The 22,699-nt window shown below is 35.8% G+C and overlaps 1 protein-coding gene across 1 annotated transcript in view; it reads left to right on the top strand.

Moving 5' to 3' along the window:
• Positions 1-22,125, top strand: part of VWA3B (von Willebrand factor A domain containing 3B) — a 61,649-nt gene extending 39,524 nt beyond the window's left edge. The window contains exons 19-28 of the mRNA XM_061377585.1: positions 614-653; positions 777-933; positions 4,140-4,258; positions 7,078-7,128; positions 9,313-9,532; positions 17,435-17,555; positions 18,319-18,443; positions 19,583-19,720; positions 20,250-20,347; positions 21,849-22,125. Of these exons, the coding sequence (XP_061233569.1) occupies positions 614-653; positions 777-933; positions 4,140-4,258; positions 7,078-7,128; positions 9,313-9,532; positions 17,435-17,555; positions 18,319-18,443; positions 19,583-19,720; positions 20,250-20,347; positions 21,849-22,125 (1,346 nt within the window). The remainder of the gene's footprint in view (positions 1-613; positions 654-776; positions 934-4,139; positions 4,259-7,077; positions 7,129-9,312; positions 9,533-17,434; positions 17,556-18,318; positions 18,444-19,582; positions 19,721-20,249; positions 20,348-21,848) is intronic.
• The last annotated feature ends 574 nt before the right edge of the window (positions 22,126-22,699 follow it).

Raw genomic sequence — 22,699 nt, 5'->3', positions numbered from 1 at the left:
GCATATACATCCAGATAGTTTTCTTGTCTCTCAGGAATTCATGGAACTCTGAACTTTATATTAGGTCCTCTAAGTTGTTCTAAAATGTCACCTATATACTTAAAGATGTTTGACTTTTTTTACATTTCAGTGTGTTATTTCTTTATATACCTTTTATGCAGATTTTCATAGCAATATACCTTAGGTTAGCTACTCCCTGCCATCTCGCTACTGGTATCACTAGTATTGGTATCACATCTTGAAATGGGAAATAAACCAGATAGTCTTTTTCTTGTCGTTGTTGTAATAAATAAACACATATCCAGTTTATTTTTCTTTTAAATTAAATTATTCCCCAACTATTTTATAAATGTCCTCATTGATTAATTAGGGCTTATGAGTCATCTAGTAGCATTGTTACTATTGATCAAGCAACAAGAAACACAGGAAACACAATTCTTATTGATTAATTTAGCATTTTAATTAGACATTACTGTGATTACTGTATCGTCTTTGGGACACTGCTAGTAAGCTAAAATAAAAAAAAATGCTGCTATTATATGTCAGTTTATATTTGCATACTTTTCTGTGCACAAAAGTTGTGAGCTAATGAAATGCAAATGTTTCATCTTAGATCTGAAGCTGCAGAAATCTGTGAAAAGGGCATCTAAAAGGTACGTCTGGGCACATATATACATACATCGCACAAATTATTTATATTTTTCTTCTGTAATTTCAAACTTCTCAAATGTATTTCTACCTTGTGCTACAACTAACAGTCTCTTTTTTTTTTCTAGTTCTTTAGATATGTCGTCAGCTCTTTGGTTAAAGACCCATGGCTTGGTTGCTAGGCGACTCACCATCATGGATGCCTTAGCTCCTACAGCTGTTCCTCGTGGTACCAAATACATCCCAGTTCTGGACAAACATGTAGTTTCTAAAGTATTTGATGAGGTAATGCACACGCTCTTTCAAATCAAACAAAAAAACTCCACTTAATACTGTTTTTAGAAAGATGTTTTTATTAATTTCTATAAATGTCATAATTGCATTCCCTAGTGTTTATTGTGGATGGTTGATGTCCACTAAATGTGTAACGCATATCTGAATGTTTATTCATACATCAGTAAGAAGATAAAATGATAGTTAATAGTATTTCTTGCAGACTTGGTAGTTAAGTTTTAGAGCTAAAAATTTTTCTTTCCCAGTTACCAGTTGATGGCAGTGTGCAGCCATCAGGTATCCAGCAATTTCTTGAGCACCATAGCCTCTACTGAGACATATTAATTCACTGGAGTATTCATTTTAGGTCCATAAATCCATTTGGAAAACTTTGCAGGTGCACAGTTCATGTATCTGTGCATTCTCAAGGTTTACATGGGTCTGCTAAGACCTTTTGAAAAATATTGGAATTCAGTAATTAAAATTTAATTCTGATAGGTGTAGGCAATTGTGAGACTGTAAAATTTACAATAAGTTGTGTATCATGAAGCTCTAAATGCCATTCCACATAGTATTTCAAGTTTACTATTTGCTTAGAAGACATTCCATTCTGCTTTTACTCTTCAATACCATAATAATGTGTTTGTGTTTGTCTGCCCCTCATATTCTATTCAAAGTGTTTTATAAACTGTATTAAATATTAATTTTGCAAGTGATGCTGTTTGTACTTGGAGTTACTCTAGAAATTTGTTAGGAAATGTAACAGCGGGCTTCTGCATGGTAAAGCCCTGCTGAATTTTTATTAACTTGGTTTGAGTAACATAGCAGACAACAACCATGGCAATATGAAACTGAAAGAGAGGTACTCTGTTTCTTGCCTTTCAGCTTTCAAGCTCCTCCAGAAAATGACAGGTAGCGAGATTTCATGGCTTACAATTCTGGGCAGAGATTTACCTCATCTGTCTCTGGCAAGATACTTCACACTAACATGTTCCCATTAACTTTAGCTTCTAAGAGATCTCAACATTAATTCAGTATTAGGAACTTAGATGTGGTCTGGCACTGATGTGACACAGATTTGTTAATGAGAGAAAAGATGTCTTCAGAAAGAGAGGGGAATTTAAAGTCATATGAATCTCATGGGTAGTTATATATATACAAGAAATATAAAGTGCTTCTGAAAAAAATGGTCATACTACAGTAATTTGGAATCCAGCTAGGCTGTAATGATTCAAACACAAATAAAACATCCCTGAAAAATGTTCTCATTAAAGAAGTCTTTTTAGTATTTTATTTTCTGATTGCTTCCCTTGTTCCCCCAACAGGGGTTTTAGATTTATTTAAATTGAACCTCCTCCATCTTTTTGTCATCTATATCCTGGTCTCAGACAGGCACTTGGAGAAGCTTCCCACTTAACCATACGTGTTGGCGGCATTTCTGGGGAGAGTAACATTCCCCATCTACTCCATTTATTTCTTGGATTTCTTTCTGTTTATAATCATTATCAGGACACTGATGTATAAAAGAGTTTTTTGTCATTGTTTAACGCCAACCACCAATTAAGTACCACACAACTGCTTGCTCACTCCCCCTAGTCATAAAATAGAATAGTTAGGGTTGGAAAGGACCTTAAGATCATCAAGTTCCAACCCCCATGCCATGCGCAGGGATACCTCGCACTAAACCATAGCCTTGAACACTGCCAGGGATGGAGCATTCACAGCCTCCCTGGGCAACCTACTCCAGTGCCTCACCACCCTAACAGGAAAGAATTTCCTCCTTATATCCAATTTAAACTTCCCCTGTTTAAGTTCCCCTGTTGAGTCCTCCCCACTGCCTTGTGGGATAGGGGGAGAACTGGAAAAACACAAAATCTGCAGATTGAGATCAGAACAGTTACATAATTGAAATAAACTAAAATATAGTCACAATAATAACAAAACAATAATATATTAGGAAAAAAAAGAGGAGTAAAACTCAGGAAACACAAGTGATGATCAATACAATTGCTCACCACCTGCTGACTAATGCCCAGCTCGTCCCCAAGCAGTGATTGGTGGCTCCTGGCCAACTCCCCCAGTTTCTATACTGAGCATAACATTCTGTGGTATGGAGTATCCCTTTGGCTAGTTTGGGTCAGCCTTCCTATCTCTACTCCTGCCCAGCTTCTTGTGCCCTTCCTCACTGGCAGAGCATGAGAGACTGGAAAGTCTTTGTCTTAAAGCAAGCACTACTGAGCAACAACTAAAACATCAGTGTGTTATGAACATTGTTCTCATACTAAATCCGAAACACAGCACTGTATTGGCTACTGAGAAAAAAATAAAACCCTGAACAAAACAACTCGATCCCAGCTAAAACCAGAATACTTTTCTTACATGAACTGCTGAGTAGTTTAAGAGGCTGAATAGTGGTGGGACTTTGGACGGACAGATTGAGAAAGCATCTTTACTCCTTTCTGTCATCCTTTTCTACCTTTTTCTCTGCCTTTTGAAGATCTACTTGTAAGTGTATGATTTTTATTTTGTAAAGAGGTTGACTTATGTCAATGTTGTATTTTGAGATTTGAAAGGTATTGAAGTTCCTGATTCTGCCCAGGTTGGGCAGAATCAGTCTTATTCCTAAGTCTTATCAGTTCCTAAGTCTTATTATGGTAAAGTAAGACTATTTTCAGTGAGCAATATCCACCTTGTTCATTCTTTGGTGATCAGTGCAATGGTTAAAAATGTCTCTCTTCATTTTTAGTACTCCAGTTCCTTAGAAAATATGGTCCTCCAGAATAAGAGTATTAAATACATTAAAAAAGTAACTAACACACCTGTATGCTAGAATTAGATACTAATAGAGTGTTGTTTTAAAGCAATACAACCTGGAATATGGTTGTGCTTCAGACATTCTTGTCTCCCTTCTGACCAACCCTTCCAATATTAAAGTGAATTGTTTAGCAGTACTGATTTAGTTAGACTAAACTAGTAGTTAGGAATCTTAATTTGCAACTTCTACATAAAGGGATTGTGTAATTTCAGAAGATTTTATTAGGGGGCTGGAATCTATGTCTTAATTCTGTCATTTCTTGGGGTGCTCAGATCTTTCTGCAGCCTTACAGTTGTCCCTCTGGCTGTTCTGATCCTTAGACATGGTCTCATAGGCATTCAGTTATACTGGTGGAGGAAAAGTTGTATGATAAATGAAATTTTTGTCTTTTATTTTATAATAGATCCTACCATTGGCCCACATTAGCAACAACAAGAAGTGGATCACACTAATTAATCCTCAGGCAGTGAATCTTGATGCCTATAAAGAGAAGCTGGAACAAGCAATTAAATCCTATGAAAGGCAAGTCTACTCATCAGAAATTCATCAAGTTTGTAGTCTTATCTCAGGTTTTTCCTATGTAGTTGATATTCACTCACACATGCTTTGCTTAATACTGGTAATTCTGCACATTGACATACTTTAATCCACCATCTACCTGTAGAAGGAATGTTTGTTTTCTTAATCAAAAAAAAAAAAAAAAAAAGTAGGATTAACAGACCCAGATAATAGGCTAAGAAATAATAAATGTTCAGTGCTAAAAAAATTAAATCATTCTTTGACTTTCTGTGAATAAACTTGACAGCAGAAACCCCTAAGGAGGAATATCCCCCAAACATACAGTGGTACCCAGGCTTTTAATTTACAGTTAAGCTCCTAAATCCATAGACTGACTTTTAAATTAGTGGCCTGCTCTTTGCTGCCAGCTGCCTAGCACCAAACTATGGATGCAAGAATGTAACTGAGGCACCCTTAAGATACAATTTTTTTTTTTTTTTTTGAGAAAGAGAAGTATGAGAGATATTAACTAAATGTTAGTAAAAACACATCAGAAGTAAACAGGACAAGGACATTAGATCTCTAAGATATTTCTTTTCTTGGCCTAACTTTGTGGATTTTTTTTTAAGTAATGCCATTATTTGACTACTACTGTCATTCAGTAAACTTAGGAGAGCTTTGACTAGAATTGCTTAACTAAATAAGATATATCTTTTTTCAGACTGTATTCTAATACCATTTACAGATGTAATTATTTTAGATGACAAAAAATAACATCAATGATAAATGTTTAGTCTTTATTTTTTGATTAATTCCACTGAGAACCTTTAAGGTTTTTCTTCCCTCTGTAGCTCTATGATCATACCAGTTCTTTTCAAAACATGTAATAGCTCTGTTTTTCAGTCCCATGTCCTATTTCTGAATGTATCCATCTTTTGTGGTAAAAATTAAGAGTTATGATTTGCGAATGCTGCTTGCTATATCTAATCTTAATGAAATTCGGTGAATAAAAATCTTCTGGGTTTGTGTGCTCAGTCACTGAGACAAAACTGTTATTATCAGGCTGATGAAGAACTCAGGAAATCTCAGTTTTTTATTCACTTTGATAGAAGGATCAAGTGGTGAATTTTTTATGGTGGCTTCTGAAAAAATATTGAATTTTTCTTTTCTGTGCCATACCATTGCATATTTTACATTTACTGGCTTCAGTTCTGAGGGAAAGAAAAGTGTTTTCTGGTTAAACTCTGATGATCTGACAGCATTTTACAGTCTTCCTATAATTTTGGTGATTTGGAGTACTGCTTACTTATGTTTACTTGTACAAGTCAATGAATCAGTGCATTTACAATAGTAAATCGGGTTCAGTACTTCTGCGAAAAAGATGGATAGAAGAGAGATCTGCCTGAAGGTCCTTGTAATTGACAACGTAAAAAAGAGTTCTCATGGCTTTTCCTCTACATGTGAAACAACAACACAATCAAATTTATTTTGCTCTAAATGCACAATACCTTTCCAGTAATTGAATTTGCAGAGGCTGCAGTTCAGCTTTGTGAATAGTGATTGGTCACAAATTTATTCTGACATCTATAGATGAGACAATATAGCAGGGCATGCAGGTTTCAAGAACAGAAGCAAGCATAACAGTATCTCCCCTATACATAGATTGACCATAGCATCAGATTTAGTGGGAGAAAAGTGGCAAAGGCAAAAATTCTGTACTCTAACAAAGTGAATATCCAGTACTTCAGGAGAAAACCACTGGAAGCTTCAAAATATCTATGATCTATAGCCAAAAGCTTTTACAAATGAGTTAGTTACGAGTGCGCACATTAAGAAGTTTGAAATAAGCTTAATTTAATAAGCTTAATTAGTGCATGCTGAGACTGCAGACTGTGAATGAACGAAGTGATTTACATTCTAAAACTGCTGGGGTTTGGTTTCTAGTAGATAAAATCAATCATTGGAAATTAATATTAAAAATCTGGTGTTAATAAGCTTTTTTGTACATGCACCAGTAAATCTGGCAGGACTGTTAAAAGTTTGATGGTTATAATCTGAATTTTTCCTAACAATGAGTTTGTTCTTGTATTTCCAAAGGAAGATTGGAATTTTTTCTACAATTACAGCAATCTCAGTAGAGGTTTATTTCTGTAGTATGAAATGAAATAATTGAGTGATGGCTTAATTATTTGAGATGTCAACAGTGAAAACTGCAAGCTAAATGACCCAATGAGAGTTTATAATTTATGTCTAAAAAGCAAAAGCAGAAAGTTTAGTTGTATTTTTAAAAGATCTCAGAACTGCACTGTTTTGGGATAATCCCTTCTGTTTTCCTGTCAGTAGATTTTGTTCATATCCAGAGTTTAACAAAATAGAAACCTGAATGGCACAACTGAGAGGTTATCTTAGCAGGAAAACAATCAATAATTAAATAGCATTTCTCTCTGTGTGTCTCCAGGATACAGTTTTCTGAAACTGTTTAATTGGAGGAACTGTGTTTAGATTAACTGGCATTTAATCAGTTTTGTTATTTGATTTAACATGCTGGTGCTGATGAGAACCATCCACAGAAAATCCTGGCAAGAAGCAGCAGTGATTGCCATTAATCCTTCTATGACCCTGAAATAGTCATGCTTCTACTTGATGGAAGATGCTGTTTTCCCATCTTCTCTTGCAGTTGATAATTTCATAGCTGAATGATGAGGGTACAGTCTGATGAAGCAGTGCTCTTGGAATACAAATCAATGCAGATATCATAAGAAACTGTTTATTAGCTAGCTTTGAGATGATCGGATGCACAAGGAACTGTATTCCCTCAAAAACGACCTTCTTTTCTTTAATAGGCGCCTAAATATATTTATTTGGAGAGCACTCCCTCAGGAGGAAAGAGACAAGTAAGTTACCACCTTTCAGTTTTCTAACCTACCTCTGAAAGGCTGATCATAAATATTTGATACTTTTTATCAATATTTCTGTAACCAATTGGTTTTATTTTCAAATATATCAGATATATGTATACTTTACTTTCACCAATGAATATGTGATATGGAGCAGTATTAAACTCTGGACATTATTCTTGCATTGCTGATTATTTTTAAAGGAAAAGACTTGCATTCTAGTTGAATGTGCTGGTCTGTTCTTAATCAGTGTCAAGTGGCAGGGCCTTGGGAGGGCAGCATATCATTGCCTTTGGCATCAAGTTAAATCTCTCATCCTGTAAAAAACATTTCAGTGACTGGTTTGTAAAGGAATAATAAGCACCTTTACAGCATGAGCTGGAACTGTATGTCACACTGGAATTTTTTACTATTTTAACTAGCTAATTTCCATATATTGATTTAGAAAACTAGTGACAGTATAAATAAGACTGACATCAGTGAAGTTAGATTCTCTTTACTTCAGAGAATAAAGTGAATAGGCATGAGATATTCCTAGGTAGAAAAATGGTATTGAAAATGAGAATGTTTTTAAGACTACTTAAGCTACTGAGAAAAAAATACACAGAGAACTAAGAAGAACTAAAACCCCGTTCTGGTGCAGGGAGAAAGTGAACACTGTCAAACAAAAGAACATCACAGAATTAAAGAAAAAAAGAAGTAGATGTCTGTTGATAGACAATGAGTTGTAAAGTATAAGAATTTGACAGGGTGGTATTGAAGACATTTTATTATTGGTAATATATGGCTAATTGTGTACATAAGAAAAAAAAAGTCCTATCAATGATTGTACAGTCTGTTGCTAGAGAGACATATTTAAATCATTAATAGTAGTGCATGGAGTTGAAATATTTGGTGTATTTCTCTTCCAAACTTACAATCTGAATGATCATTTTCAGGTACTAGAAAAGGATGACAATATACTTCCAAATCAGTAATCAGGAAGGAAAGAATAATAAAGTCTACTAACTCAATTACAGTAGTCCAGAAATAATTGATTGAGGAGCTTTCTGGTTTGCTAGTATGTATTTAAATCTTATCTCAGATGCTGAGGAAATTAAAATTTACTAGAGAAGTGGTAATTTTGTGCTTGTGTTCAAAATGCTTGGGGAATACAATTCAGGAGGTAAGTTTGCTTGACATTGATTATAAATTAATAATGGATTCAGGTAATAGAGAACAAGATCTAGGTAAATAGCTATACTGGTCAGGTTAATTTCAATACAAGGCAGTTCCTAGAGAGGAAAGATAAGCAGTGCCAAAGATTAGGGAAATGTGGTAGGCATCACCATGGATGTATGTGTTGATAAGACAGACACTTAAATACTCTCCCCAGTTCTAGGTTTCACATATTTTAAAATGTTGGCAAAGCTGTAGAGAAAAGCCTCAAAAGAGCTACTGTTTAAGTACTGAAAAGAAGTCTGTTACTTCCAATTGGAGATGTAAAGAATTCTACCTCTTCTGGATTTTGGAGTTTGGTTTTTATCAAGTTGACTGTATCTAATTGGCGTTTTGGTTTATAAGTACCTTCAGTATGTATCTTCAAACTGGCTCTTTAATCAAGTGGGCATTAACATAATCTGAAGCATGGATGGAATCACACTCCTGATTGCTGAATATGACTGAGCAGTGCAAGACTGGCGGAACAATAAACAAAAGGAGATTGTCTCTTTTTTATGTGGTCAGTCAAGAGCAATGTGGCAAATCGAGACTTAGTAGATGTCTTTTGCCATTTTAGATTGCCTAGATGCTTCCAGTTCACCATAGCTGCTGCTTCAGAAAGGCCAGGGATTTCCATGATTTCTCAGTTGTAACTGCAAGCTCCTTATTGATATATTTATTCTATGTTGAATCACATGCTCTAGGATATCTAAAATGGCACTGGATGATATCTAATGCTCAGCCATCTGAGCATTAGATCTGTAGATGTCTTTCTATGACACATGGTTAAAACAGATGTGATTATTTGACAAACACAACAGTAGCTAAATGAAACGCAAGAACTTGTGGTATACAGAAGATTGATTGAATGAATTTGATGTTTTATTCTGCCTTTACCCTTTGTGATTATATTTGTAAAGTATTGTTAATTCTTTTTCTGCTTGTGATTATTCATTTTTTTGAACTTATATTATATTCAAGATTTAAAGAGGATGGGCCAGTCCAATATATGCAGCATAAAGAAGCTTTGCTGGAAGCTTTAGAGAATTTGGAATGGCCAATTTCCTATGAAGATGTAATACTGTTAGAAAATGAGATACTGGCAGCATTAACATATATACAACAAGCCTCTGATCTTCAGGAAGCCGTCAAAAAGGAAACTGAGAAAAGCTCAGAATCATGCTTAAGAAACAATAAAAAGGTAATAGATTGGAAATTGTTTCCCCTCCACTCTCTCTCCCTCCTTCCCCCCTCCAAGATATCAATACATGCTTCTGGAATAATTTTGTTCCATGTTTATAGCTGGTAAAGCAGGCAGTTAGCATACAATGGACCAAGGAAAGAAGGTAGTTAAAAAGAGAGCAAGCATTCAGTGTTTTTTTTCTAAGTATGAGGCAAGTGGAAGTTCTGAAGGTGGGAGAGCCACACAAATCAAGCCTCTTAGAAACAAATCTGAACAAAGTATCTTTCTCTTCAAAGTCAGCAGAGGTATATATGAAAGAAGACAAAGAAGAGATATATTAAAGACAGTATGATATAAGATTTGTGGTTGAGTTAATATCTGATAAATGGGACTAAAAAATCTTGTAATATTGGAGTAATTCACTGTAAGCTTCCATGCTATCTTTTTTGGAAAAGATGGAGACAAGAGGCTGGATTCAGCTTCATATTTGGACACTCAGATTTAATTGTCCATAAAATATAGGCTTGTATGAGCTTGTGGCTGATCTCAGTATTGTGAATGGAGACAGTGGCATCTGGATTTTATCATGGACATTGACTTTTGGTGAGTCAGAGTGCTTTCTCCACTCCATTAATACATTAGGAGAAAGTAGTCTACCTACTCTGAAACTGTGATTGAAGTTTGTGGTTTTTGATCGAGATATATATATACGTTTCCCAGATGATGCTCTGATTTTACTTGGAGTGCTATTGAGCAGTTTAATGAAATGCATATGAAAATATATGAAGCAGTAAGTATAAAAATAATGCTAGTAGGTTATTTTAGACTGCCCTACTGGGAGAGTATACTTCTTCATCTTTGCTTTTTCTGTTGAGATATATACTGTCAGAGAACATACCATTGGTGACAGTGTTGTATACTCCTGTTATTGTTTTCACTCCTTCAGAACATTCTTGAAAATCAATTGATACCTCCTTAGTGGTATGAATTCTCTGGGAAATGAAGAACAGACATAAGCTTTTAAAACTGATTTAACCTTCCCTGATGGAAAGATTTCTGTAAACACTAATGATGCTTTGAAATTCAAAGTAGTTACCTCTGAAAAGAAACTCTAACAAGTTCTCGTATTTAGTTTCAATTAAAAACTTCATCAAACAGTGCTTCACTGGGAGTGCTGCTGTGCCTCTGCAGGACTGCTGTCTAGGTAGTGTTAGAATAATATCAAAATAAGCTCTCTAGGAAATGAACAAGAAAGAAAATATTTTCCCAAACTTATGAATTCTGATAGAGGATAAGTAAAAAGAAATAAGAGACTTAATCAAAATGCTCATATATTAACGTATTCCTTTTCTTGTTCATTGTTTCATATCATTGAGTGAGGTAAACTACTCTTTGACGGAACTTGAAGGTGTGGTTGGTCTAGTTTCAGTGAATCATAGAATCATAGAATAGTTAGGGTTGGAAAGGACCTTAAGATCATCTAGTTTCAACCCCCCTGCCATGGGCAGGGACACCTCACGCTACACCATCTCACCCAAGGCTCTGTCCAACCTGGCCTTGAGCACTGCGAGGGATGGAGCATTCACAGCTTCTTTGGGCAACCCATTCCAGTGCCTCATCACCCTTACAGTAAAGAACTTCCTCCTTATATCCAATCTAAACTTCCCCTGTTTAAGTTTTAACCCATTACCCCTTGTCCTGTCACTACAGTCCCTAACGAAGAGTCCTTCCCCAGAATCCCTATAGGCCCCCTTCAGATACTGGAAGGCTTCTATGAGGTCTCCACGCAGCCTTCTCTTCTCCAGGCTGAACAGCCCCAACTTTCTCAGCCTGTCTTCATACGGGAGGTGCTCCAGTCCCCTGATCATCCTTGTGGCCCTCCTCTGGACTTGTTCCGAATGCTGTATTATGTAGGAATCATACCCAAATGATCATAATAGTGGGGGGGTTTGCCCTGATGTATACATGTCTATGTATAGAAGTATGTGTATACACACGCACACATTAATGTGAAGAGGTAAGTGAAACTCAAATGAGCACAGTACAAACATACTCAGTAATGAATGGGAATGTACAATTGAAATTATAACTGTAAATTATGCCAAGTATCCATATCCTCCACTTACCAGAGTATAACAAAAATCTTTTGTTTTATTTGACACTTCTTGACTGAGATATACCTCTGTTTTTGCCAAGATCAACAATAATTTTCACAATGAGCTGTGGCCTTTTACATTCTATGACGTAAGTTATAAAATGTTGTTAAATTGAATAGAATATATTATGATAGCACAGGCCATGAAAATAAGTGATTATGGAAAGGATCATATTCAGTTTTCTGTATTTTTTGATATTTTTTCCATTAAGTCTGTACATTTGAAAACATTTTAATGTCTTCAAAACCCAGATGATCTTGATTTATTTTACATTAGTCTGAAAATATTACATTGCTAATGTGGCTATTTTTACTATTATTTTACCTCTGCCATACACTGTCCCAGTATAAGAGCAGCAGAAACATGTTCACGTTTCATTTGTTGACTGTAATTTTACTGTTGCCTTGAAACAACCACTGTGTGCTCTCAGACATGATGTGATTAACATTGTGCAATCACTTATCCTGAGTCAACCTGCTTTAGGAGCCTAATCAGAGTACCATCTTCAGTAACTGCTAATCTGCAACTGAAAGGCATTAAGAGTGAGAAGCAGAAATGCAGATGTAATTAGAGTTCTGTTTATGTGGTGGAAAAACAGTAAAAAAAAAAGGGACGCTTTTAAAAATGCTGTCAAAGGTTTTTCCAACTGTGATGTCTATCTACAAAATGAGTATAAGAAAATAAACTGCCAGCTGAAATACATTACAACAAGGAAATAGCTGATACTGCACTGAATGAAGATTGCGATTGTGAGATGGTAGAAAAATCACAATTATCCTTGGAACTCAACAAAACAGTCTTACATTTCCTGCTATTTTATTTTTTTCACTAAATTAAAAATACGCCCACTTAGTTTTGTAGCTTTTAAGGGTTCTTAATTACCTACACAACTTCTTAAAAGAATTAGTAATCCTTTTTGGATGTCCTTGCTATGAGAGCTTTCTGTTTAAGCCTACAATTGAATTAATGACCTGGTTATCCTCCCTCTGTGTTCTGACCTTCTCTGGTATTGTGTGCAGGCTGCTAGGTTTGCATGTATCTGTGAAAGGCAAGGTATGCCAGTGTCTGCCTTATTGGAGGAGGATGAAGTAAACATCTGTCTGCACAGGACTGTGAGATGACTGAAGACCTTTAGTAATGCAAGAAGTAAATGCTTTGGGAAATGAGGAAACACGTGCGGTTTTTATCAAGCAAAATATAAAACACTGAACATTTATGATTACCTAATTGGGAGGCTAATAGTAGACTGTACTATACTCAGTTTATTCAGTTCCGTAACAGTCAGACATAATTTCTTATTATGTCTTTTTTCACTGAATTATAAAGCTGCTTGCAACATAATGTTACCTAGTAAAAGGAATTGCCCAGAATGCCTTACCCACTCCTCGTTAGACAACCTCAGGTTACTGGAGTCATGGCATTACTGTTCTCCAAGTATGATAACTTCCAGGAGAGTTTGGTGTATTTTGTTAATGACCGACATTTTCACATAATTTCTTTCCCCTGTATTATAATCTGGCCTTTGAGAATGATGGAGAACATTTCCTCTCATACTAAATATTTCTGTTTCTGCATATGAATGGAATTCAGATCCTGCAGAGAAATAAAGCTGCATTCATTGCTAAGGATTAATTCTCATTATGAATACACTTTTTAAAGTACCGTATTTCCCTTAAGATGAGCTGAAATGAGCAGGGCTTACTTTTCTTTGTGACTGTACTGAATGGTCATCATGGACATAACAACACCCCCCCCCAAATAGTTAATAAACATAATGTGTTTCATAAAGCATGTTTATTTTGGTAGAAAGGGACTTCTAGTGGCTCACTGACTCTATTCTTTCTGAAAAAATGTATTTAATGTGTAATTGATTTAACTATTCCAAATTAAATCTGTATAACTAGGACTCAATTCTTTACAAGAATGGAAATTCTGGATCTCCCTTGGCAGTTTCTTCTATTTCCTGGTAGTCTATTTCTTACACTTCTCATTCTTCCTCACTGTTTAATGATCACTAATCACTGTCTGTTGAGACCTTTTTTGCATTCATGTTTCCTAAACAGCTTGGCATTGCCTGCAGTTGTTCTTGTATCTCTTTAGGGAGAAAAGGCAAAAGAAGAATCTCAAATAGTGCAACAACAAAAAAATTATAACTACCTAGAAATGTTTAGTCAAATTTTCTATTGTCATCAGTGAAGTAACCTGCTGGACAGATATTGTGTATCTACAAGTTAAGTACTTTCATAAAACTGGACCTTTGTCTACATGGAACAAGCTTGTTGCCACTGAAAGCCAGGGAAGAGCAGGGGTTGCTTGGCTCTAAAGGTATCAGGACTGTGAAAAGCCAAAGTTAGAACCAAGACACATGTAGATCTGTGGGTAGTCTGCCTATCCATTCTTACATATAGAAAAGTAGAGACAAAAATAATGTTTTTGAAAAGGAATTTAAAAATTCATCAGGTATGGCAGAGAAAGTGTCCTTTACCTCCTGTGGTTTAATGTATTGCCTTCAACAGAAGCAGAGCTAATCAGGGTGAAAATCCCTGAGAATCAGGTCTAATCAGTAATAAAAGTACTGGAGAATGATATCTCAGAAATGGACACTCTGACAGTGGGTCAATTGTGCTGAACACCTGAAGACTGTGTGAGAAGAAGAGATGGAATTGCCAGAGATGGATTGTCAGAGCAATCCCAGGCACAGCTGCAAGTTGGGCAGAGAAGAAATTCAGAGCAGCCCTGCGGAGAAGGATTTAGGATTTTGGTCACTGAGAAAATGAACATGAGCTGGCTTCAGTGTGCGTTTGCAGCCCAGAAAGCCAACCGTATCCTGGGCTGCATCAAAAGGAGTGTGACCAGTAGGTCGAAGGAGGTGATCCTGCCCATCTACGCTGCTGTTGTGAGACCTCACTTGGAGTATTTTGTGCAGTTCTGGTGTCCTCAACATAAAAAGGACATGGAACTGTTGGAGCAAGTCCAGAGGAGGGCCACAAGGATGATCAGGGGACTGGAGCACCTCCCGTATGAAGACAGGCTGAAAAAGTTGGGGCTGTTCAGCCAGGAGAAGAGAAGGCTACGTGGAAACCTCATAGCAGCCTTCCAGTATCTGAAGGGGGCCTATAGGGATGGTGGGGAAGGACTCTTCATTAGGGACTGTAGTGATAGGACAAGGGGTAGAGGGTTCAAACTTAAACAGGGGAAGTTTAGATTGGATATAAGGAGGAAGTTCTTTACTGTGAGGGTGGTGAGGCACTGGAATAGGTTGCCCAGGGAAGTTGTGAATGCTCCATCCCTGGCAGTGTTCAAGGACAGCTTGGGTAGAGCCTTGGGTGAGATGGTTTAGTGTGAGGTATCCCTGCCTATGGCAGGGGGTTTGGAACTAGATGATCTTAAGGTCCTTTCCAACCCTAACTATTCTATGATTCTATTTGAATTTAGGCAGTATTTCTGAGCTACCTGAATTCTGAAGGACTCAGTGCCCTCATCGTGAATTTTTCAGGAAAAAGTGCAGTCTTTAGTGTTTGGATTAATGCGGAGTGCTGGAAGTCGCCCAAGTTATTAGTCAAGCATTACAAATTAGTTGATAATAAATATTCATCAGCAGCTGTCTCTTTGGAGGCTGAGGAATTAAGTAAATGGTTTACCCAAATGCCTTTTTGTGTCTGTGGAGCTGTATGTCTCCACTCAAATCAGCCTTTGTTCGGTTGTACTTCAAGCAGGCAGTTAACTGCTTTGAGGGAGCCTCTGGTTCAGACTGATTCTGAAAAACAGAACTGTTGATATAATTTACATTCTGTAGTGGTAAATAATAAACTAGAGGAACCCCACATATCTCCCATTTAAAATATCTCTTTGCCTTTTTTGTGTTTGTCTTGCTTATTTTTAGGACTTTTTTTAGGGCTGTTTATGACTTTTGCATCAAAGATTGGAAAAAAGTTAGTGACAGTCATAGTGAAACTGAGAGCAAACAATTTTGTTATTCCCATTCCCATCTTTTCCACATTATTACCGAACTCAAGTCTCAAACAAAATATATCTTAGCAGGAAGAAAAATAACATCTAACAATGAAGCAGATCATACACACCCTGGCAAGCAGGGGTGTTTAGGAGTCTGAGTTATGGCTGTATTTCAGAAGAGTGTTTAGATCTGTGGAAAAGTTTGAGATTTCAAGCTGTGTGTTTTTATGATTCAAAGAAACCGGATGTAAGATGGGTGCTTGCAAATTGTTTTAAAAGTTAATGGGAGAACTGATTTATTTAACATTGCCCTTGCTTATTATTTATATTAAAAAACATTATTGTGAACAGTATGGAGAAAATAATAGACTTTTTCAAGAATTTGCAATTGTTGCAGTAAATATAAATTACAGTGTTATCCTCAAGGATTATTAAAATATACTTATGAAAATACTGGGATTACAAAACCACTGAAATTACAAACTTTTCAACAACAAAGAAAACATTGCTATGTTACCAGTTTTAATGAAACCTTTTCAGGAAAGCAAAATGTGAAGTGTTCTTTCACATTCTGACATTTCCATGTAATGCTCCAGTCCTCTCAAAACTTCCTGTAAGAGAGATGTCCTTAATGGGAAGAAATTATTTCATCTAGAAAAAAAGTGTTTCAGGAACATAATTTACTTTAAAGGCAAATAACACTGAGACTCTATGTATTTTAATGTGAGATATAAAAGGTTTTAATATGAAAGAATGTGGTGACCGTAAAGTCAGGTATGCAGAAACTCAGGCAGCCCAGCAGTATGTTTTTACACAGATCCACTTGTTATTTGTGAGTCTTGACTATTTTTCACATACTGTGATAAATACAGCCCCCTGCCTCAGTTGTGGTGTGAGATCCATCATGCTTTTTGCATTCTTCATTCGATTACTACTAATTGCAGTCACTGACTTCAACTAGCAGTTGGGTCAGTCCACAGGAAGCCAGCTGCACTGGTATTTCTATGCTTACCATCCGGTGCGTGGTCCCCCAGACCTATTTACGAGCAATTCAGAAGTAAGTTCCAGTGTTCTGTATGTGTGTGATATATTACAGGAGCTGCAGCCTGTGAAGCTGCACCACAAGGACAATTAATCTATGAAGAGCCCAGACTAGCAGGGCTGAATGAGGGACAGTTGCAGTTCTGGAAAATGTGGTGTAATATTTTGCTAAGATGGAATGTTTTAAAAGGGCTGAAAATTTTAATTTAGAGTTTATAGTTTGTAACTATTTTTTCAGACACTTCAAGATTCATTTTCTTTTAAATTTTGATTCCATATTTGATTTTTTATCAGTCATTCTGTACAGTGAGGTACTGTCAATGAAAATAAGATTACTGTGAAGACTCACCTATCTAGATAAAATTAAATGTGTATAGCACCTTCACTTATTCTACAAAATCAGTTGATTTTTCGTTACCTCATCCTTGAAAAAGAATTGATTTTTTTTTTTCTAGGAAAATGGCAGCCAGAGCAATAATTCATCAAAGTAAATTTCTTCCTGAACACTTGAAAATATAGGTATTGTTATCACCATGTAGAACAGGGTTTTATAGTGAAAACTCTTAGATGATCTTATCTGTGAGTAGTTTCTGTAGCATTGTTTCTTCTGCTTACAACTATCTTAAGTGTTTAAAATAAGCCCAGTTTACTGTGGATTGTAGGCAGAGGTCATAACATTACATTGCCTAAATTTTTAGTCAATTCTAAGGGATAGATTGAGGCTGACTGGCTTAGGTGTTGTGAAAAATATAATTGTCTCAAATTACAGAGACTTGAAGAAGAAACTGTGAAGTCAAAATCTAAAAAAAACAAAAAAAGCCAAGTATTTGTGACTCACAAAAGCCAAAAGGTGATTGCAAGATCAGACATCACAGGATTTTATTATCCAGGTATATATTTTTGTCCACATTTTAAATACCGTTTAAAGTTTCTTAATTCTGATAAAACATGAGTTTTGCTCATAATTAGCTACTTCTACCTTAATAAGGTTTAATATTACATGTGCATATGCATGAGAAAGTATATGTATCTTGTGTATGCACATAGATACATTTATAAAAAGACATATCTTTTGTAAAGGTAGATGCATTTATATAAGAAAAGTGCAGAAGGAAATCCTTTTAAATGAGTATCTGAGAGTATCCACCTATACCCCTTTGATGTTTCCCTAAAGTGTTTTGGGAAAACAAGCTTTTGCATGTGTTCAAATAATTCACTAAATGCTTCTGCCTTTTTATTGAGTTTTGAATCAGAAAGATAAGTAGGTAAAATCATGTTCTTTCTTTTCATAAAAAAAGACACGTGTGTATGTGTTTGCTTTTGTGTTACCTTTACTTGTTTGTTTGTGGGTTTTGTTGGTTTTTTTTAAATTACATATCTTTAACTGTGGAAATAGTTTCATTATGTCAGCTATCACCCACCAGACCAACTTACACATTTCAGACCTGGGCTTGAAGATTATTCTTTGTTTTACTTTTATGGCATTATTAAGAATGGTTACTAAGACTCTATTATTTTCTTAGGTACAAATATCTCTATTGCCCTGGCACAGCTTAACTTAGCTAAATGAAAATGAAGAGTGTGTAGTATAGATGCATTTGACCTCAGTGATAAAAGAAAAAACCTTTGAATATTTTATTATGTATTTTTTAGGAACTGTGGTAAAGAATATCAGTTCTACCTGTGCACTTGTTGACTTAAACAATGGGGAGACCTGTACCGTACCTGTGAAGTTCATTATACCTGTGGGAGGTGCTATGCCATGCCCATATCTGCAGGTGAAAAATTGTATTTTTTTATGACAGCAAATATGCATTTTTAATTTTAATTTAATTTAATTTTAAAGGATAGATTTAAAAAAACCCACTTTTATATAAAACTATTTATTTTAAAGAAGAGTTTTTAGTGATAGTAATAGCATGCTATTTTCATCATGCTACTTTTTAATTTGTTTGGAGGTTGTTTTCATTGCAATCCTATTCCTTTGTTTATTAGAATTCTGTATTATTTTATTTCTAAAAAATGAATATTTGCCTACTATAGAAGAAAGGCGAGGGAATGATTGTTTCCTAGCATAGGGATTACAAATCAAGGAGAGCCTTTTATATACAGTGTGATGAACAGCAGGTTATAACCATTTGTTTTTCACAGCATATTTTACATTCAGCAAACAACCTCATATTAAGGCAAACAACAGTAACAGAAAAAATTTCATATTCCATTTCTGGTTTTACTTAAAATTTATCAGCTGACTATTGTAATCACAGTTGTTTTTTCAGGTGATTCTTATTTTACACAAGAGAGATGATACAAAAAGGACCCAGAATGGATATAGTTGTTTTGAATACAAGAAACATTTTTGTAACTTCTTTCTTACACTTGAAACTAGAGGCATGCTTTTTTTTCCTGTTTGATATCAAGGCAAATCCTGATCTAGAGGTTCCTGGCATTCCATAGGAAACATTCAACTCCAGAGATCTTCCAAATTTGATAGAAAGTTGTGACTTTTATGTTAATTTTTAAAATAATTTTTTTATAGGATAGTTATATACGGAAGTCTCTAAAATTCCCAAGGTTGGTTTAAAAGCTCATTAAATATGTATAAATTTGCATAAGGTCTAAGGGAATTAGGAGTTGTAAGTTTCCTCATTCAGTTTGACTTGCTGGTTGAGCCCTGGTACATTTAGTAGGGCTCTGTCATTCATTTTTGTTTAATGTTCTCTCCCTGATTCAGTGGAAATTACAAGTGATTGGTACGTGCAAGGACCAAGTTCTTGCCTTTTAAAGATCTATATTAAAGCATGGGAACATGTTAGAATGATGATTCGTGTAAAAATGTTTTCATATTTACTTTTTGTGTCTTGTAAAACTCATAAGTTACAAAGTTCTTGCAAACTGTTGTTTTCCTGATGTGCAGGTTGGAGACTATGTGTTTGCCAGAACTGGGACACAGACAGGAAATGAATATTATGTGCCTGCCATTGTCATAGCAACACCAAAGAGCATGGAAATGGGTGACAAACTCTACACAGTTCTGATGTTCAACAGCAGGAATGTAAGCAAACCTAAAAGATTATACCAATTTGGCAGAGGTATTACCATTGCTCGATTTTTGATAAGGCAGATAAAATTTTCCAGGCTAATGAACTCACTGTTCCAATCCCTATCTCCAGGTAACCAAAGCAGATCAGATTTCAGAGCTCAGTCGATGAAGTGCTCATGTAATAGACATGAACCAAGAAATTCTGTCAAATAATTTCTTCTTAAATCTTGCTCTTCTTATAGCTATGATCAATTTGGTGGCTTTCACAAGCTCCATGCTGCTAACATGAAAAACATACGGAGTTTTATCACGGTCACTATAGTCTTCAATTAATTTAATTATGTTTGTTTGCAAGCCACCATGATGACGTTACTGTGGTTTTTGTAGTGCAGAAAATGTACATTTGTACTTGAAATTTTTATCTTTATTATTTAGAGGCTGATTACAGTTACACTAAAACAGTTGAATTTTCTACATATGTCTCTTCATTGTTTCTGAGATTTTGATTTAAATTAGGTGAATGTTGATTGTATTATTGCAGGAACACTGTGTAAGAAGTGAGCTTATTAAAATCAGCCAAATGAAGTATGCTTTTTCCTGTCGGTATATCAGCATGGTGCAGATGGTGGATTGTATGATGTGAGTATGTTTGAACCTAAAAATAGAAAAGTTATTTTGCATGAATCCTAAATGTTGTACTTGGGATTCAGCTATGGTGTCAAGATTTCTATATGTAGTACCCTAACAACAGTTGTGAACAGGCTTGCTCTACACCTCCAACCAAGTAATTTGACCCACAGGTGTGTGAAGCAGAAGAGCAGAAACTGTCCGTCATACCATTTTATTATCTGGCAATTTATTCCCCTATTTTTGTTTTGGAAACATTGGTGGGACGAGATGGTTTGAAGCTTAGCCTCAGGAAGCTGTTAGAGGATTGTTGAAAGGTGAAATGGATTTTCTATTTGTTGTAGACTACTTACATCTGGTCACTAGTGTTTTGAAGACACCAAGGCCCAAATACATAGAGGGACATTGTGGGACCCAGAGCAGTAATACTTTGAGCATTTGACAGCTCTGAGAGTGGAATTTAGGTGCTTTGGCTCCATGGATGTATACTGTATGTCAAGATTTATAGTGCAGAGTGCAGTGAAATGTGTAAAGTGTAAAATCATTCATAAATGATGAAGAGAGCTGAGCATCTGAAACTCAGATTCTTTTAACTTACCCACTTACATCCCTAAACTGGACATATTTGAAATTTCCAGGGTTTTGGGATTTCCAGGGTCCTCTGTTGACATTGGATAACCTACATAAATGGTAATTTTTAGCACATAGGCAGCATAGACCCTACCCACAGGTATTCAGATGAAGTGCATTGGTGTGCCAATAAAAACCTTGATAACCACTACTGATCTACAACATTCCACAATTTGCTGCCAGAATCACAGAGCCTTCTTTTGCACATTTGCAACTTTATCATCTACTTCAGTATATTTTTTTTCAATCTTTTTCTACATCATGTGTCATGTCTGAGGCTGCTGAATTTTTAGTCTCTTCCAAGAATTAATCCTGGTACTGTTGAGCTTTTATAGATTAGAATCTTTGAAGTTTCCTACTTGTTGGATCTATAACTTTACAGTAAATTGTAGTGTAAGACTTGACAATCTGCTTACCAATCTAGAATATTTGTCTTTTGCTTTTTGCTAGCATCTGTTTGGGGGGGGGGGTGGGGGTGGGGGTGGTCCTGCAATCACAGTAAAAAGAAATAATTATGGCAGAACAAGCATTCTGCAAATGTAACTAACAAATTAAATATGCAAAGTAAAACATTATGTGCTCTTAGCCCATACCATAAAAGACAATTATTCCCCAAATTCTTTTTGTAGTCATAAGAGGTAGACAGAACTCAGGTTCAGAGCTCTGTTATAGGCTATTCTTTACTTATTTTATAAATAAAATGGAAACTGAATTTCAAGATATTTATAGCCATGTCAAATGGTAAAGAGTGTGATAAGTCCTTCACTTTTCAGTACTGTGAGATGTGGGAAAAGGTGATATCTGTCTCATGTAAAGAAGAATTTTAAATAGTGTAAGATATATGTGCTTTTACCTCACCGAATTTACTTGTCTGACTTTCTAGCCTGGACAGAGAGACCACAAAGCCCTATCCTCACTCATCTGTGGAAGATGAAGGAGGAAAAGAAGAAAAGAAAAGTGTTGTGAAAGAAGATAGGGAGAAAAAGAAAAAGAAGAGGAGATCAGTAGACAAAAGAGATCCCAGCGAGAAGATGTCAGACTCTGATAATCTTTTGTTTGTCTCCAGAAGGGAAGTAAAGCAGAGAGGAAGAAATTCACTGCCTAGCAATGAAGAAGAATTTGGAGGTAAAGAAGTAGCTATGGAAAATGATAAATATTAGATTAAACAGATCTGATGGCCCTTTAGTTAATCCCCACACAAGATGGTTTCTGCATTTCTGGGTATTAGACCAGTCTGCTTTGCCATGTCCTATGTGATGAGGTTCTTTCACCTCCTTTGGAAATCATTCTTCACACTGATGATTCTCAGCATGCGTTTCCACGGCAAACGGAAGAACTGAATAAAGCATGTTCCAGAAGATGCTATCTTAATTTTCCTAACATTTGTAGTAGCAGTGAATATGCAGTAACACCAACCTTAGTATCTGCTTATAAACAGAGTATATATTCCAGTGCTTCTACTGTTTGATACTTGTTAGAATAAAGGTATATCTATATTGCAGTCATTAAATTAATTGCATATGGAGCTAAATGCTTCACAGGGTAAATTGATTTTAGAATCTGAGCTAGCTCAAATTAAGCTGACATCAGTATCTATATTTCATGTATACTTCCTCTGCAGCAGAGACCTGGGCTAGCATAGGTATGACATTACATGCCACAGTCAGCTCTTCATTTTAGAGATCCTATTTGCAGTCTGTGGAAAGATAAGAGAATTTTTATCCATATGTCCTA

This window comes from Neopsephotus bourkii, unplaced genomic scaffold (genome assembly GCF_033783945.1).
Source record: "Neopsephotus bourkii isolate Nb327-2 ecotype Australia unplaced genomic scaffold, CSIRO-AGI_Nbou_v1 NB_1760, whole genome shotgun sequence".
Lineage (NCBI taxonomy): Eukaryota > Metazoa > Chordata > Aves > Psittaciformes > Psittacidae > Neopsephotus > Neopsephotus bourkii.
Note: the sequence above shows the minus strand (reverse complement) of the source record. Positions and strands in the feature narration are given on the sequence as shown.